This window comes from Cibotium barometz, chromosome 24, assembly GCF_041138505.1.
Source record: "Cibotium barometz isolate CiBa-2024 chromosome 24, ASM4113850v1, whole genome shotgun sequence".
NCBI classification, from domain to species: domain Eukaryota; kingdom Viridiplantae; phylum Streptophyta; class Polypodiopsida; order Cyatheales; family Cibotiaceae; genus Cibotium; species Cibotium barometz.
This window is the reverse complement of record NC_141069.1, coordinates 35230367-35249188: the sequence shown is the minus strand read 5'-3', so window position 1 is coordinate 35249188 and position 18822 is coordinate 35230367. Positions and strand designations below refer to the sequence as shown.

The window sequence follows — 18822 nt, the reverse complement described above, 5'->3', positions numbered from 1 at the left end:
TAGTGGACCTCCGTACCCAATGACCATCATTTGCAGGTTGCTGTCCAGCCTGCATATCACCCATTGGTGGCTCCTGTTCCATGCCATAAGGCTGAAAAATCATGCCCGGTATATCCTCCAACTGTGGTATATCCATAGGGATATCTTCTGCCATGTCTGGCTGTCCATTTGGACCATTTTCAGCACCATTTAAGGGCTGGTTTTCCTGCTGTAATGGCTGATTTACAGCCCTTTGTTGTTGTCCATGATGTCCATCATCATCAAAGATGACTCTGCCAGGCTCCTGTTGCCTTGCAGGCTCCTTATACATGCATGTTTCATCAAAAATGACATCATTGCTGCGTATGATCTTTCTATTCATGGGATCCCAAAGTCTATACCCCATTTCACCTCTGTCACCATATCCTAGGAATATGCATTTGTGAGACTTGGGATCAAGTTTGGTGCGCATTTCCCTGCGTATGTGCACGTACGCAACGCAACCAAACACTCTCAAGTGCTTGTATGACGGAGGCTTCCCTGTCCATACTTCTTCTGGCACTTTCCCACCAAGCCTCGTGTTAGGTGACCTATTTATAAGGTGTACGGCTGTCATAACAGCTTCAGCCCAAAAACCATGAGGTAATGCAGCATGTGACAACATAGAACGGACCTTCTCCTGTATGGTCCTGTTCATCCTCTCTGCTGTCCCGTTTTGTGGAGGATCATAAGGAGTAGAAAGCTCCCTCTTGATGCCTTTAGCATCACAAAAGTCCTGAAACTGTTTGGACATATACTCTCCACCATTGTCGGAACGCAAAGCCTTCAGTGTTTTGCCAGTTTGATTCTCAACAAGAGCAACAAACTTCTCAAACACTGAGAATGTATCACTCTTCAAGCGAAGAGGATAGACCCACACCTTGCGTGTGGCATCATCAATAAAAGACACAAAATATTTTGCCCCTCCCAAAGAAAGCTGAGGCATCTCACATACATCTGTATGCACAAGCTCTAACTGAGCATCTTTCTGTCCAAGAGCTTTCTTGTGGGGGCACTGTAGTTGCCTACCATATATACAATGCTCACAAAATTGAAAACTTGAAAACTTGAGAGAAGGCAAGTAACCCAAACGAGATAATTGCTCCATTCCTTTGACACTCATGTGTCCCAACCGGCTATGCCACATAGAAATTTCTGGCAGCTCGGTTGCATTTACATTAGCATGGTGACAAACACCTGCATGCATGAAATAAAGAGTGTCCACCTTAGAGCCTCTGGCAACAACCAGTGAGCCCTTACTAATCTTCCACTTTCCACGACCAAATGTGGTAACATAATCAGCATCATCAAGCTGTCCAGTAGAAAGCAGATTCTTCTTGATCTCAGGCACATGCCTGACATCATGGAGCATAAGCTGTGAGCCATCTGAAAATACAAGCCTCACATCACCTCTGCCAAGAATTTTGCATGCATGGTTATCACCCAAATAAACTACTCCTTCATTGCCAGCAGTGTACCTGACAAACAAGTCTCTGCAACCTGTGACATGAAAGGAGGCACCTGAATCAATGATCCATGAGTGCATACCATGACCACCTGTAAGAAGTGAATGGGCATCAAGTGAAGACATAAAGAGGACCTCATCCTCACTGCCACCTGCATGTGACACATTGATTTCTTCGATCTTGACTCCACTTTTGCCCTTTGGCTTTACATCTTTGGCTTCATCCTTCTCTTTGTCTTTGCCTTTTCCCTTTTCTTTCTGATCATTTTTCCATTTGTAGCATTGCTTTTTAATGTGTCCCTTCTTGCAACAATAATGGCATTCCAAATCCTTTTTGGAGCGAGACTTGCTCCTTCCCCTTCTCCCACGTGCATTCATTGCATTGGACTTTCCCACAGAGTTGTTTTTCCTGTTCATCTCTTCTTGAAGAAGAGCACCCTCAACATCTGCATATGACAGCATAGCATGCGAATTGCTAGTGGCTGTCCTGAATGTGTCCCAACTCTCTGGCAAAGTGCATAACAAAAAAGTGGCTTTGAACTCATCGTCCATTGCCAACTTTTGATTTATAACCTGGCTGACAATACCATTAAACTCATTTAAATGGGCTGTCATAGAAGCCCCTTCCTTCATCTGAAGGCCTATGAGTTTCTTCAACCAATACACTTTGCTTGAGGCACTTTGTTGGGCATACAAGTCCTGCAATCTCTGCCACATTCCCCAAGCTGTCTTCTCTTCACGAATGCTGAAAAGTAATGAGTCTGACACAGACAACATGATAGTAGATCTTGCCAGCTCATCCATATCTTCCCACTCTTCAGCTGTAAGAGAAGCGGGCATCACACCCCTTTCTTTGATAGGCTTGTGCTGCTTTTTCTGGAGCAACACATTGTAGCACTGGGTTTGCCAAATATCATAATTATGCGAGCCTTCAAGCTTCTTGATGTGAAGCAATGAAGAGCTCTCACCTGTGATTGCCAGCATGCAAATCAACTCAATCGGCACAAAAGCCCCTTGATTTGCACTGCAATTTGCTGCAATTTGCTGCGATTTTGCCCAAATGTGCGATTTTTCACATCATACAGCATGTATGAGTGTTTAATTGCACATTTACATCAAAAGCCCCAAATTTCAATGCCCAATTTACTGCCAATTGACTGCAAATGTGACCAATGTCACCGATTTCCTGCCAATTGACGTGGGATGTGACCAATGTCACCCAATTTTGCCAATTTTGCTCAAAAATTGAGCAATTATGCACCTGTACCTGCTCAATTAATTGAATTTATGAGAAATTCCCAAAATTGAAGCAAAATACCTCTGATTTTCTGATTTTCGGGCTGAATTTGAGGTTTGCAGGAGTCGATTTTGATTGATCCTGACTTGTGTGTTGATTTCTGATACTTGCAGGTGAAAGGGGGGGCTCTTGTTGCTGACTCGTTGCTGGTTGTCTGGTTGTATGTTGAGGTTGATGCAGAGGTTACCTGGCTGTACACCCACGCTGCAGGCTGCCTACGACTAGTAGCCTTCGCTTACTTGTAGAAGACCTACACAGCCATAGTCCAGTCAGCGCAGCCCGTCTAGGTGATGTGGCGCTGCCACGTGGCACCTGCGACTACTGCAGAGGCGGCTGATGGGCACAGGCGGCAGGCATGGCACGGGCGGGCAGTCCAGCATGCGCACAAAACGGCGATTAGAAGAGCCGGCGCACAGAACAGCTGCGAACCCGAAAAGTGCTACACGTGATAGCCGTCGACCAACGCAACGCTGCCTTCGTGTTTCCGCCCACCTGCCTGCAACTTTCCTCGCTCGCTTTTTGGACCACCTGCCTGCAACTTCTTCACTCGCTGATGTGCAGCCCGCCTGGCTGCTGGGCAGTCATCGCTTGGCTGCTGGGCAGCTGGGGCAGCCCACGCCTACTGGCTGGGCAGCAGTTGAGCCAGCCCACGCCTACTGGCTGGGCAGAGACTAGAAAAAATACAGCAGCATTAAGAGAGATTCAGCAGGCGACCAGGAATCAGCAAAAGGGGGGGGGGCGGCCAGCAGAGCAGAAGAGGTTCTTCGCGACGGAAGTGCTTCACCAGCAATAGGGAAGGCGGGAGCAGGAACAACAACTTGCTCTGATACCAGTTGATGGGGAGAAGGAACCTGAATTAGGGTTTAGAGATCATTCATGGGAGACATACACAGAGAAGCAAGGGAGAGAGAGAGAGAGTTGTGGGGATAAGTCAACTCATGAAAAGCATGAGTGTGTGACTCCCCTATCACACATGTATATTGCACTAGTACACATAGTGCACTTAGTACATTAAAAGTACTAAGTGTACTATGTACTATAACTTATGGGCTTGTACACACTATAAGGGTGGGCATAACGCCTTTACCCCAACAAAGTGAAGTGTGCTCACACGGGAAAAAACCCTTGTCCAGCCAAGGGAAAAAGTGCCCGTGTGTGAGAGGTCATTTACATGGTGAATCGTGATCATTCATCATCTTCCTCTTCAGAGGAAGAAGACGAAGTAGCATCCTCATCTGTCTCAACAATATCAGCTTCAGCTTGCTCAGTACCAACTGCATGCATGTCCTCTTCTTCCTCATCCTCCATAGACTCACGAGCTCTTGTAGAGAAACAAGTCTCTCATCATCTTTCTCCTTGTTGATCTCGAAGGCTTGAAGGCAGGAAGTCCTTCACTTGGTAGTAGAGAGAAGCTCGGGAGTCGGAAGCTCGCGGGTCGGAAGCCCTGGGCCTCGCCGTGGGTGAGTAGAGACGCGCAAGGGAGCCGAGAGCGTAGGCGTGTAGTGCTGGTCGACAGCGCGTAGGGAGCGGAAGTGTACGCCAGAAGAGTCATTATGTTAAAACTGCCCAAAATTGGCTGAATTTGTAAGTGTTAAAAAAATTGCAGGCAAAGTTTGCAAAGGGATGCAAACTGCAAACGTTTGCAAAGCCTTGCATTCGAGAATGTTTGCAACTATGCTTACATGGGTGATGGAGTATCCTGATCAAAGATGCCTAGGCCCTTTTTCTCCTTGAGATACATCGACATAGAGAGAGGCTTCTACAGGTGCAGAGCCAAAGATCCCAGCCACAGATCACCAGCTTCTACGGGCCTATCAGCGAGCCACATCCTCCTCCCCCTGTATCATCTACCTCCCGATGAGGGCTCACACTACAGAGCCTCGGAGAGATCAGAGTTGCAAGGGGACTGCAACTACCCGGACGCAACCCACCACTACTCCATCAGGCCCAGTCTGCCCAGATCCAGGCCCGATACTCCAGAGCTATGAGAGAGTCTAGAGGCTACACCTGGGCACAATAGATGTGAGAGTCCTCCTTGCTCCATGCCCCATGTATGATGTACTACACCCCACCATCTCCACTGGGTGGAATTAGTAGTATAGTAGTATACCACTTATCATGATTGTACATCTATAGCATGCTAGACAGTGATTGCATAGTGAGCCGCATATGACTAGGATTAGCTTTTCATTTCAGTGATACTCAGGACATGGACTTGTTGTATACAGATTTGTCTCATAAGCCAATGTGGCCTTCCATAGATGTTAATATATCTTTTCATTTCTTTATTTCTTTTTCTCTCTTTGTCTTAATGTTAACTGGTCAGCGGTAAGAACAGTATTCGATGGTGGCCCCAACAATGCAATGGTGGAGATAGAACGCTCATGTTTATTTCATTGTTGGGAGCAGAACCTACAACACACAAGGAAATTTTTGAAGGCAGATGTGAGGAATGAGCACCTAGTAATGTGTGAAAGATGGAGATTATGCTAGACAAAGGAGGAGGCCAATAACCAAAGCAAGCAAATCAGACAATTGTGGCGTGAAATGAGCATCAATGTTCTTAATTAGGTGTGGGGTTGTGGATCATTACAGCAAGGTTTCCACGCATGCAACACCTGTGGGGTTTGAACTCGGGACCTCCCCCTTCACGGTCACAACCCACACTGCTAGGCTGCACACCCATTGTCTACTTTTCTTGATGCTTACATTTGGAAATTTTTATTCTGGATAATGGATAATCTAATGCTCTTGATTTAATGATTATGTTCTGCAGGAGTGGGGATTGGATAAAAACCTACCTCCGATCAAAACCAGACGAGAGGGGCAGTCATGTGATTATTCACCTTCAGATCTGTCCCCCCCGTCACCAAAGCGGATGCGGCAAGGATCTAAGGAGAGGGAGGACCAATGGAATGGCCTTTGGAGTGCTGAAGGAAAGCAGTAATTTATCACTTGGTCTACTAGCTGTAGCATTATTTTTTGCGGTGTGCCGTGCTGTATTTTGTAAGACAAGGCTAGGTATATGAGGCAAATAGTCTGTGAGAGACAGTGACTCTTTGTAACTCAAACAGTGGTAGGGTAACTGTGTCAGTTCAAGCTGTTGAGTTTCCCTCCACATTTTGAGTCTTGTAAATTGTTCCACCATCAAAGTTTGACTTTTTGATGACTGGTGATTGTATGATTTTGTAAAGGATATATGAGATTAGTGGTTATGTTCTTTCTTTTTTAGGGGTTTGTTCCCGAGGTCAGGGAGCTGTTGTAGAGATTTTTTAAATCTGAAGGTCAATGTGAAGCATGCAAAATGTGGTTTATCAGAACATTAATGCAAATGAACAATTGTGCCCGGTCTTATATCCGTTCACTCACCAATTATGGTTGGTCTTGGATCACTAGTAGCCAATGCATGCGTCATTTGGACCACTCAAACTTGAGTGTGTTATGAGCTTAATAATCTCACCATGGAGACTTACGTGAGGCTCGTAAAATCTTTAATTAGGTATTACAGGTAGTCACTCTTGGGATCTGCGTTACAAAAGCTGGTGTTTTGATGGTGTTCACAAGCCTGATTGTAAGAGCAGGGCAATGTCGACACAATAGTCAAGCATGTAAGTGCATGCTGATGATGTCTGAGCCTCTCAATTCACACACAATAGTGGCCTGATGCACACAATAGATTAGCTCGATGTTGGCCGATCCTAGCACACCAAACTAAATGAGTGATGTAAAGGGACAATCCCGTGACACATTGCAATCAATTGTTCTGAATCTTGGGGAAAAACTGGGCTCTAAGAACAGGTGTCACCAGTGATGGTTACAATGTTATGTAGAGGTAGTTGTGATAAGGCATGGTGGTGGTGGTTGAAAGGACAAATGGCTGCAACTTATTAGTAGGGTAGCATCCACAATACCATTTGAACACAAAAATAACAAATCCCTAAACAAAACATGCTTTTTCCTTTATCCCCTCAATTCATAAGCATGTAAAAATTGATGCTTGTCAATGCAAAACGCTACAATGTTGCAAGATCGTTCTCATAAGTAGGATCTTTCACATACCATTTTTATGAGGATGTTCTTTCCCAACATTGGCTTTAAATTTAAAATTGCACAATAATAAAGATGGAGATGCAATGCAATTTTATTTTTGTTTTTGCTACAGATAGATGGTTGTAAGCTCAAGACCCATGTGGTACTTTGAAAGGGGTTGCTATGGTTGATCTCAAATTGCTGAGACCGAGGCTAAATTAGTTGTGGTTGGCCTTGAGACCACGTTGGCCCTAAGACCAACATGTTTGAGCTTGCTTGTTGGAGACCTCTCCAAACATCCAAATTCTAGTTGTGCAAGGAAAAAAGGAAGGGCAATGGATAGAGACACATACCTTCTACTTTGTTGAAGAACAGCAAGGGTGACTTGCAGAGAAAAAGCAAGATGTGATCTCCTTTGCAATGTTATCCTTCTGTTGTATGCTTTTCTCCTTATTTTCCTTTCATCTTGGTAGGGGTGGCTAAGGATTCCTACTTCATGCTCTCCTGGGGGCTGAAGTAGAGGAAGAGGGTGGGATCAATAAATCCTCACAAGTAATACGTCCTTAACTTGTCTTAGCTAACTTTAGTCCACATCTGACAGACACTTAAGACCTCCCATATCACCTATACAAGCATTTATCCATTCATGTTCCCAACATCAGACAATCCCCATAAAGCTGGTCTCTATTCAAATCATACATGCATGCAACACATCTTTACAAGCTTGGTGGCATTTGTCACCATGCCCACGTTTGCAGCTTCTTGTCCCTTATTTTTCACAAGGTCCTCGTAAATATGGTAACTATGACAACTCCTATTCTAAGAGGAAGCCCTTTGAATGATATTGTCTAAAGTGAATTACATGCTTTGTATTCTACCCATGAACTTGCTACGCACCTAACATTGTATGGCTTAGAGAAAGATAGGCTAAAGTAGATAGTCTATGCTTGTATTCAGGAGAATTCAGATTGCCCATGAAAGCACATGTGAAATGTAAGAAGGCACATAGTAGATAATTATCCATACTAATTATTATTCACGCAAATTATTGTAGCTGTATTAATTAAATGCCACTGATGTGGCATTGAATTAAGGCTTAGAGAAAGATAGGCTAAAGTAGATAGTCTATGCTTGTATTCAGGAGAATTCAGATTGCCCATGAAAGCACATGTGAAATGTAAGAAGGCACATAGTAGATAATTATCCATACTAATTATTATTCACGCAAATTATTGTAGCTGTATTAATTAAATGCCACTGATGTGGCATTGAATTAAGCGTATCTTAGTACATGAGCCCCCCTACTCCTTGTACTCCCTCTACTTGTAGAGAATGAGCCCTTGAGGGCGTTTATAGAGAATTGTGAGACCTTAAATAGAAAGGACATGGGTGAATGCATGCAAATAGAAAGGGCAAGGAGGGTCATCATTTCTTTGACTTTTTCAAGCATTAATCATTACATGCTAAAATAAAACCTTAGATAAACACTATTATCTCTAAAAACCTCACATATATTTAATGGAAATGCAAAACAATACTTTGGTAGCCTATTAGTGTATATGATGATAACTAGAAGCAAAGGGTAGCTGGAAACTATAAAATATAACCAATTCACATAAACGTGTATATATCCTATTAATTAAGCAACCCCACAATCTCCTCCTCCTCAAAGACATGGGAGGGTGATGTTAGTATGCAAGGGAGATCTCTTTTGCAAAACAATTGCGCGCGAGCGCGCGCGCGAGAGAGAGAGAGAGAGAGAGAGAGAGAGAGAGAGAGAGAGAGAGAGAGAGAGAGAGAGAGAGAGAGAGAGATCTACGAGCTCTGTCCTCTACACAAAAGCAAAAGTATACTTGCTATGTATGGGAGATTGAGCCTACTAAAAAAACTTTCTCAAAAACCTTAGGAGCTTCAATTTTTTGTGATGGAATATACTTCAAAAAGCTATGTGAACTCCAAACAAACAAAATGGAGGATCTATTAGTGTCTAGTGTGTCTCTACACAGATAGTTAATGTGCGATTATTTTGAAATGGATAATACCACAAATATTTGCCATCATCTTAATTTCGAACATTTTTTCACAACATTATCTTTTGTTTGGTTTGAGGGTTTGGAATTTGATTTGGGCTTCCCAAAATTTATAATCAGAGCTCTGCCTTCTGTTAAGAAAATGAGTACCTTAACAATGACCCTAATTATAGTGATTAAGAAATCCTAATCTTATGGTGGGGTGCAACGTAATTAATAGCATAATGACAAACCTACTGAGCTAATTAAGCTTGACTCAAGCACAATTAGGTTACAAATTGAGACTTGTACTCATAGAAAGGCTCGAGAGCTTGCTTCATATTTCATTGCTTGAAAATGACGCCTTTTATATGAGGTGGTAAATGGGTTTCCCTGGGCTCACTTTATGGGATAATTCCATCTTGCTCATGTGGCTTATTGCTAGGTTTGGTACATGTTTAGGCTTACATATACTGACTCCCTACCTTCCTTGTGCTTAGTGGCACCACATTTCTCAACACGTCCATGGTAGATTGCTCACTTACATGCTTCTCAAGCTTCTCCAACTTTGGCTAAGTTCAAGCACACATGCTACACCCAAGCCATCAAGATTTCTTTTATCCCAAAATTTTGGGAATCTTGCAAGCTTTCTTCCACCATTGAGGTGAACTTCTTAAAATTGGTAATATATGGGGTTGCCAATATCTATACTCGCCAAAAGCCTTTAAAGCTTGTTTGACTCTATATTAAATATCCACTTCCTTAGATATCCACTTTATATGTTATTTTAAAAAATAAATTAGTATAATGCCAAAATATTAAAGCACATAATAGGTTTCCACTTATATGCTTACTTTAAAAATATCAAGTAATCACACAAGGCTAAAAACTTTTGCAACTGCTTTGTCTCCAAAATGAAGCCAACCATATCGTGTCTACTTCTTTGTCCCTTGATGCATGGGCCAAATACTTGGTATTGTAGATGTTTGTGTCCACCTTTCATGTGTGTTTATTCCATATTTCAAAGCCACACCATTTCATATTAGGATGCTTTCCATGTGTCTACTTCTTTGTCCCTTGATACATGGGCCAAACACTTGGTATTGTAGATGTTTGTGTCCACCTTTCATGTGTGTTTATTCCATATTTCAAAGCCACACCATTTCATATTAGGATGCTTTCTCATGGAAAAGAAGCTTGGTGCTATGCATTACATACTCTATGCTTTTTGTGTACAAATTCTACAGCAAACCATGCATTCTTAAATTTTGGTATCCAATATTTCAATTTAGTGTATACATGTTAAACTTGTTTAAATAATATAATACTTGATAGCTTTTGTGTATTCCCTTTATTGTTTTGATAAATTTGTGCCATAAATTGTGGCTATAAATAATTTATACTTTTGAAAAATCTAAGTACGATGTACCCAAAGAGTTTGATACTTAATACTAAGGTTACATAATGCATTAACTTTGTGTATGATTGTTAAAACTATTAAGAATTATTTAAAATATTAACAACTTAATACTAAGGTTACATAATGCATTAACTTTGTGTATGATTGTTAAAACTATTAAGAATTATTTGAAATATTAACAATAAAGGTACTTTTGTATGCTACTTAATACTAAGGTTACATAATGCATTAACTTTGTGTATGATTGTTAAAACTATTAAGAATTATTTGAAATATTAACAATAAAGGTATTTTTGTATGCTCTTTTAAAGTACAAGAATAATAAAAAAACATTTTGCATAAGACTATATTTAAAAACAAATATTTGATTATTAATGTATCATGAGTGCTAGGACTTTGGTGCTTACCAAAATTTTAAGAACCTCCACAAATTTTAAAACCCTTGCTTAAACTTTAGAAAGCTTGCCAAAAACTATTTGAAGAAAAAAAGTTAGATTTGGCCACAAAATCCTTGAATAAAAAAGCATATATCCATTTGAACTCTTATTAAAAGTCATTCTTATCTTTAAAAGTCATTGTAAGCAGTGTTTAATAATAACAACTTCTATATTAGGACTCTCTCAAATACTTAAAATTGAAATTTGTTTTATAAAAAAGTTATTTTAATAAACTTAAATTTGAATTTTAAAGACTCGATTTAGATTTTAAAGAAAAAGGTTAAACCAATTTTTTCTTAACGACTCTATTTGAATTCCTATTTCCTTAATCACAATATGTTTAATATCAACTTTATCCAAAACCATCTCCTTGATTACTTAGTTTATTGAGCTTAGATTTATAATTTTAATCTATCCAAGAAGCTAGTAAAAAAGGAATTCTTCTATCAATGCAAGAGCCCTTAGTATTTGTTGTTCTTATGCTATGGATCGCTTGAAATGGATGCATCTTTGTTGGTCATAACCAATTCTAAACCTAGTTTGTAATGTGATCTTCTTAGGCTATATGTTTTTGTATACAAATTTTGGGAAACCATGCATTTATAAATTTTGGTATTTATTATTTCAATTTAGTGTATAAATATGAAGAGTTGTTTGAATCATAGGGTTCTATAAATTTCGTGCTACAAATTGTGACTAGAAAATAATATATACTTTTGATTAAAAATCTACGTGTGCCCTTGAAAAGATTTTTAAAAACATATTTTTAGAAAACAAGATTAAAATAAAAAATAAATCTTTTTGTGTACAAGAATAATACACAAAAAATGAATCTTTATAACTATTGGTGCTAGAATGAGGTAGTTACCAAAATTTAAAGAATCTCGCCAAAATTTAAAAATCCGTGTGTAAACTTTAGAAAGCTTGCATAACCATAACCTATCCTTAATATGTGTCCTTAATAAGTACTTAATCTTAATATCACCTCTTAACCCTACCCAAATCTATGCAACATATATGAGTTCACAACTTGTAGTTACCATAATCTATCCTTAATATGTGTCCTTAATAAGTACTTAATCTTAATATCACCTCTTAACCCTACCCAAATCTATGCAACATATATGAGTTCACAACTTGTAGTTACTATTCTCAACCACCTAGGTGGAGAGCCGCTCACACTACGTTGTATAAAAAGGCATTGGAAGCTCCATGCATATATATGGCCTTCTCTTGCAAACTTTCACCTTGCCTACTTCAAGCTTGCCATTTTTATACGATGGATCAGGGAAACATTTCTTTGCTAAAAACTATATTTGTTTTTTTTTCATGATTGAAATGTTTAATATATAACCATGTGTTGAATATAACCATGTTCAATATATGTTGTTCATTGGTCTTCATGCATGCAAGAATGTATTCAATTTTGTTAAGAAATATATTTTTTTCCTGTAAGAATGTATTCAATTTTGTTAAGAAATGGAATTTTTTTCTAACTTTAAGCATCCAAAGTTTATCTCTGTTAGAAAAGAGTTATAGCTATGCCATTATAGGCAACCTTTTGTTGTTAGAATGATAATTTGAAAATCCTTTTAAATAGGCATGTATATACACACATACATTAGATTTCCCCCTTTAAATAATGTTGATGGCTTCTACAAATTTTAACATTGTAGATATGCTTTGAATTTGTTTGCTAAACTATATATATATATATTTTTCGTGATTGAAAGGTTTGATATTTAACCATATTACATATATAATCTTCATTGGTCTTGATGCATGTAAGAAGATATTCAGTTTTGAAAGATTTAAACCTAGACTATAAATCCCATATTCAGTTTTGAAAGATTTAAACCTAGACTATAAATCTCAATCATAAGGCTGGATCAATTCATCTTAGCTTAACCCTAGCTTTGATTAATATAGGTGCAAGATAAAACACATAATTTTATATTGTATCCTAAAATAATATATCTTCAATAAATCTAAGGCTAATGTGTTAGATAAAGGTCAATTAATTCTCTATTTTGGGATTTGGTAGAGACCTTATCCTTTCTATTTAAGAAAAGTCTCAAGGCTTAAATCTAATTTATATCCCCTTAAGAAAAAAGGGTCAATTCAAACTATTTATGCCTTTCCGACTTAATAAGATCATGTCCTAAGGTGTTAATAGTTCTACCTAGGTTGATATGCATTAATAGTCCTAAGGTGTTAATAGTTCTACCTAGGTTGATATGCATTAATAGTCCTACCTAGGGCGTTATGTATTAATTATACTGAGAATTATTAATCTATTTATTCAAATTGAATTAAATTGATTAAACCCATTCATATGCAAATATATAAAATTTTAAATATGGGTGTTGATTGTACCTCTTACCCTAGCTTTAGGGGTTGGAATAGAGTTCAAGAGAAGTAGATATACTGCACATTTCCTAGAAGCATAAGAATTTCTTTGTAGCTTCACAAGGTGCTACAGTACTCCCCAAGCTCTTGTTAGATGTGCAAATGAAGTACTTGAGTGCAAAGTAACCATTATACTAACAAGCGTAGGCACTAAAAATGATGCAAAAGTACTCTCATCTTCTCTTAGAAAAAATCATGTAGTTCTAGAGGGCTAGGGGGTCTTTTATAGTTGAAAATGATGAATGGGCACTCTATACACTTATGTAGTTAACTTATGATTGTTTGGCCACCATATCTTATGTAACCATCCACTTTTTATGTAACTACCTCTACCTCATGCAACTGACTCTTACACTTAGTGAACTAACCCTTCTCATGCATGGTTCACTTCAACTAATAGTTTTCACCCTTATCTCTTCGTGTAGTTAATTTCCCTTACCTCAGAATTTAACCTTAGCCTGTTTACCTTACTCATTCATCCTTAAGAAAATTATTGTACACATTCCCATTTACAATTGCCAAGACCAATATTTTACACCCACGCATAGGTTGCCCCCTACAGTTGGCATTGGCCCATACCAATATTCATAGCCTTTTTCACATTATTTGGCCCATTATTTATCCTTCATATGTACATAATATGCGATGGGCTTTAGCGGGGCGCTTGTGCCTCAGTGTCTAGGCCAGGACTAGATTGGGGGGGAACCTTCTCCTGTGGATGCCCATGCTTCCCATATCATTAAAACCATCCCTTATTCCTCGAAACATGCATTATGTCAAAGACGTAAAGCTCCCAACATTAATCCATGTACAAAACTATCCAAGAGAGCATGACTCAGCTTAATGGCTTCAAATCTTCATGTAGTGCTCCCCGACAACCTTTAAAGCATAGTACTTAATAGTACATAACTTATGTGAAGTGCAGATTTGTTACCAATGTAACCCTTAACTTATCAAAGGCGCTTTGGCACATAGAGGTCCATCAGTGGAATGGAGCATCCCTTTTTAGAAGTGTAGTAAAGGGAGAAGCAATCTTAGCATATTAGTGGATAAAAACCTGATACCATCCTATTAAGCCTAAAAATACCATAACTTTCTTTACCATCTTTGCCTTTGGCCAATCAATTATAGCTTGCACCTTTGCGGGTTAGCTTAAATTCCATCTTTGCCTTATGCCAATCAATAATAGCTTGCACCTTTGCGGGTTAGCTTAAATTCCATCTTTTAACACTATGAACCCTAAATATCTAATACGATTAGTAAAAAGGTACCTTACTCTTCTTAGCAAAAAGTTTGTGCTTCTTGAGGGTCTCTAAAACTTTGAGCACATGCTTCTCATTGTCAGAAACACTTTTAGAATAGACCAACATGTCATCAAAAAGGACCAAAATAAAAATCACCCATGTGCTCTCTGATGATCTCTTGCATTAATCGATTGAAGGTAGTGAGGCCATTCATCAATCTGAATGGCATTACTGTAATTTCCTAATGTCTATATCGGGCATTGAAGGTAATCTTTGGAATATCCTACTCCTCAATCCTAATTTGATAGTACTCTGAATTCAAGTCAATCTTAGTAAACATCCGGGTACCATGGAATCGATCTAAAAGCTCATCTATCTTGGAAATGGGTGTGTATTTTTTATGGTTATTTATTGATTAATTCTTGATAATCAATATATGACCTAAGATTTCTATCCTTCTTCTTCTGGAAAAGCATGGGCACACCCCATGGGGATACATTAGGTTATGCAAAGCCTTGCTCCAATAGTTGCGCAACTCAATTGTTCCTCGAGTTCAATTCCTTTTGGAATATCCATCTTATACACCCTCTTTGTAGTTAGACAAGCTCTAGGTATGAGCTCAATCTCATGATTCACGAGCTGGAGTGTTTTCAGTCAAGTCCATCATCATATTCACATAGCCATTCAGGTTAGGATTTAGCTTAACATAAATTGTGTGCTTCTTCCTAAGTCCCTTCAATAGCTGAGATGCCTTTACAAGTTATAAGGTAAGAGCTCTAGTTATTCCAATTCCTTGCACCTTGTTCTCATTGTGAAGATCCACAAAAGAAATAGTTTCTTTGTTGCAATAATGGATGTCAGGCTAATTTTTGGTAAGCCAATCCATCCCCAAGGATTCCTACTCCCAAGGGAAAATTTCTAAACTTACACTCGGTCAGGTGTCCATCTAGAGAGAACTGAATCATCTCTCTCTCATGGGGTGTAAAAATAATTTTCCCACTAGCTACTTTTGGGTAAGCCAATCCATCCCAAGGATTCCTACTCCCAAAGACTAAACTTACACTCAGTCAGGTGTCCATCTAGAGAGAACTGAATCATGTCTATCTCATGTCTATTTTCCCACTAGCTAATATATATATATATATATATATATATATATATATATAGATGAATCCAAGAACGTGCCCAAATTCACCTTATAAGAAAGTGCAATTTATAACCTCATGGCAGTCATCCACAAGACAATAAACCATTAACTCCATCATGTATAGTATGGACTAGATACTATGGCATCCCCACTAACGTCTTCTGTGCCCAATACCTAATTTCACTTACATTGGTTTACCTTCCCTCTCTTTTCAATTACTAATTTACGCAAGCATCCAAAATAAATAAATGAACGAGTGCATCTTGAATCAACCAACATCTTAAAATTATTACCTTGGTAACTTACTAGGTTGTGGATTATGAAAAATTACTGATTCAGACCCTAATTCTCAATGGAAACATGATTCCTTCTTTCTTATAGCAATGGATTTTGAATCGATTTAGATACAGTTGACTACCTTTGGAAATTTTCCTAACAATTATGAGGTGATGCTCCTTAATTACTATACACTGAGGCTGTAGGCTTTTGGTATCAGGGGTTCTTGGGACACTTTGTGTTGGAAAAGTGATGACATAAAAAGTCTTCGGGGAATTAGTCACCATATGTCTGAAATGCCTAAATGCTGGCATCTATAGCAGCCCAGTTAAGTTCTCTCTTGGGTTGGTTTAGAAATTGTGATAATAATTTGGATAGAAATCGTGTCTCCTAGGTCCTCTTGTTTCTAAGCCTTGACTCCGATCTTATCCCTTGGCTTGGGTAAACTGGAATTTTTTGCCAAGGCTGAAGTTCTCTTTGGGGAAGGAAGTAGCACGGACTTCTGTCAAGTTGTCTCCTTCGAAAAGGCCTAGGTAAAATCGCCGTCTTCACTACTTTAGATATAGATGAGGGGAGGGTTCAGCAATTTTCACTAGCCTATCCACCAATGGGGGATCTAACATTAAGATGAAAAGATGAAGAAGATCCTTGAAGGGGAACATTGTCATGTCATCCTTAATCAAAAGCCTAGGGAGTCTTGATAGGTAAGGCCTCGCCATCTACTGCTCCACGTGAAAGAGAAACCTAGAAAAATTTTATAAGTTTCAATTTTAAGTCGTGAATCATGCAATAAAATAATATCCTAAGATTGTATCCTCAAATATCAACCTCTAATACCAGTTGTGTGAGACTCCTACCCCTCTATCTACATAGTAATTTGGTAGCTGAAAACTACTCTAAGGGTAGAGTGACTCACTTGGGGTCTCATATTCCAATGTCCCAACACTTGGCTATCCTAATAGCTTTCCAAAGTCTAACTGGAACAATATCCTTATGTGAGAAAATGTGTATGATTCCACCAGGTGTTTTCCTTCATTATTCTCAAAAGCAAGTGTCTTGACTCAAACTTCTCTATCCTTTTCATAACGTTTAATCTAATTTATTCTCCCCAAGTTAAGTCGTTTTAAGATACTGTTTTGTTTTGTTTTGGAAATGTTGTGATTAGTGTGATATTATATCAGGTTATGGAAGATCGAATATCATGTACGAGCGCTTCCTTGAAGATGTCCTTGTCTTTAAAGTTTTGACCACTTCCCATCATGTTAGCTTATTTTCAGCTGAAAATGTAATTTGAGTGTAGAATGCCCGAATCTTGTCCAAATTCTTTGGTTTTTGGCTTGATGGCAAGGTAATGATGAGTACTACCTACTCCCAAGAGAGTTTGCTCAAAGTCAAAGGATAAGTATTTTTGTTTTGACTTTTTTCCAAAAAAGTCAACTATGATCGTTGACCAACCAAATAGTAATAGATCAAAGAGTTCATTGGCTCTTCTTGAAGCTCTAAGGAAGTACTCTCAAAATATGTAAACACTTGAGCAAGATACAAAATAGGCTATGATTGAATTAGAATTTCTGCTTGCAGTTGATCTTGCCGATTAAGATAGCAAACATTTCCAATTGTATTTGCCATTGCTCCAATGCCTAGCTTAGCCTTGGATTAACCTAGCTTAGTATGATTAGCTTATGATTAGAGAAATATGAATAGTGATTTTTATTAGCAAAATGATTATCATGATTAACCAAAGATAAAGACCTATATTGCCTTATATACTAGGCCACCCATTCATATTACACTTAAAAATCCACGGACATGCCCAATCCTAGTCCTAACCCTTGGACCCTTTCACATTCCCTTTATCCCTTGGCCTTGGACCCAAATTGACTTAAACCCATTTTTACTTTGTTACATGAGGTAGAATCAACTCACTCTAGCCCCCCTCCAAAAACCATGGTGTATCCCTTGTCCTTGGGCCCAAATTGACTTAATCCCCTTTTTACTTTGTTACATGAGGTAGAATCAACTTAAAGGCTAGCCCCCTCCAAAAACCATGGTGTGCAATTAGAAGAAAACGAACTTCTCATAGCCACCAAAAAAAAAATGATGGTAGCCAAAATAATACTAGAACCTCACAATGTAATATGTAGCTACTTTGGCACATCATCTTTGAGCTTCCTAAAACAACACATTCATATACATTAAAAGCCATTTAGTGTGCACAAAAGCAAATAAACTATGACAAACAAGCAATATGGTTGCACATTAAAAAAATGGGTTGCCTTTGCACATGGGAAAGATGGCTTCCTTGTAGGCCTTGTATGCATATTCCATTATGTCAAGATGCTTTTGACTTTTATTCTTGATGTTTTTGTGAGAGCTTGAGAGGGATAACATTGCGCTTCAAATCTAGTATTATTGATGAGCAAGAAAAGTGTGGATATCACAGCAAGCTCAAGTCAGCTTGAAGAGAATGTGATTACTTTAGAAGACCGGGTCCAATAAAAGCCTTAACAAAGTGGAAGTGCCTTGAATCTTGTAAACCAAAAACATGCTCAAAAAATGTGACAAAATCCAATAAAGCTTAGCACTTAAAAGCCATAAACAAGAGAAAAAGCCTTGAATCTTGTAAACCAAAAACATTCTCAAAAAATGTGACAAAATTATGATATCATTGCATGCAGAACCAAGTGAAAATGAAACTTGATAGATAGCACTTAAAAGCCATAAACAAGAGAAAAAGCCTTGAATCTTGTAAACCAAAAACCTTCTCAAAAAATGTGACAAAATTATGATATCATTGCATGCAAAACCAAGTGAAAATGAAACTTGATAGCTTGGCTATACTTCTTTTACATACAAGGCTTTGTTAAATAGTACTTCTATCTATGATAAGATGGAAGAAAGAGGGGATATAACTTTGAGTGCTTTGAGAAGTCCCAACTCAAGTATACATCAAGAGGTCAAAAAGTTAGTGGTAAGACTTGGCAATGGGATAGATAATGGGAAACATAAAGCTTTGATTGGGCACCTAATGGTATAACCCAAAGGTTAAGGACCCACGTGAGAAACTTAAG

At 38.6% G+C, this 18822-nt stretch overlaps 1 protein-coding gene across 1 annotated transcript in view; it reads left to right on the top strand.

Annotated features, from left to right (window-relative positions):
* The window catches only part of LOC147625225 (uncharacterized), a 63929-nt gene extending 57928 nt beyond the window's left edge, over positions 1 to 6001 (top strand). The window contains exon 7 of the mRNA XM_086818492.1: positions 5557 to 6001. Within this exon, the coding sequence (XP_086674618.1) occupies positions 5557 to 5727 (171 nt within the window). The 3' untranslated portion in view covers positions 5728 to 6001. The remainder of the gene's footprint in view (positions 1 to 5556) is intronic.
* Positions 6002 to 18822: the final 12821 nt, after the last annotated feature.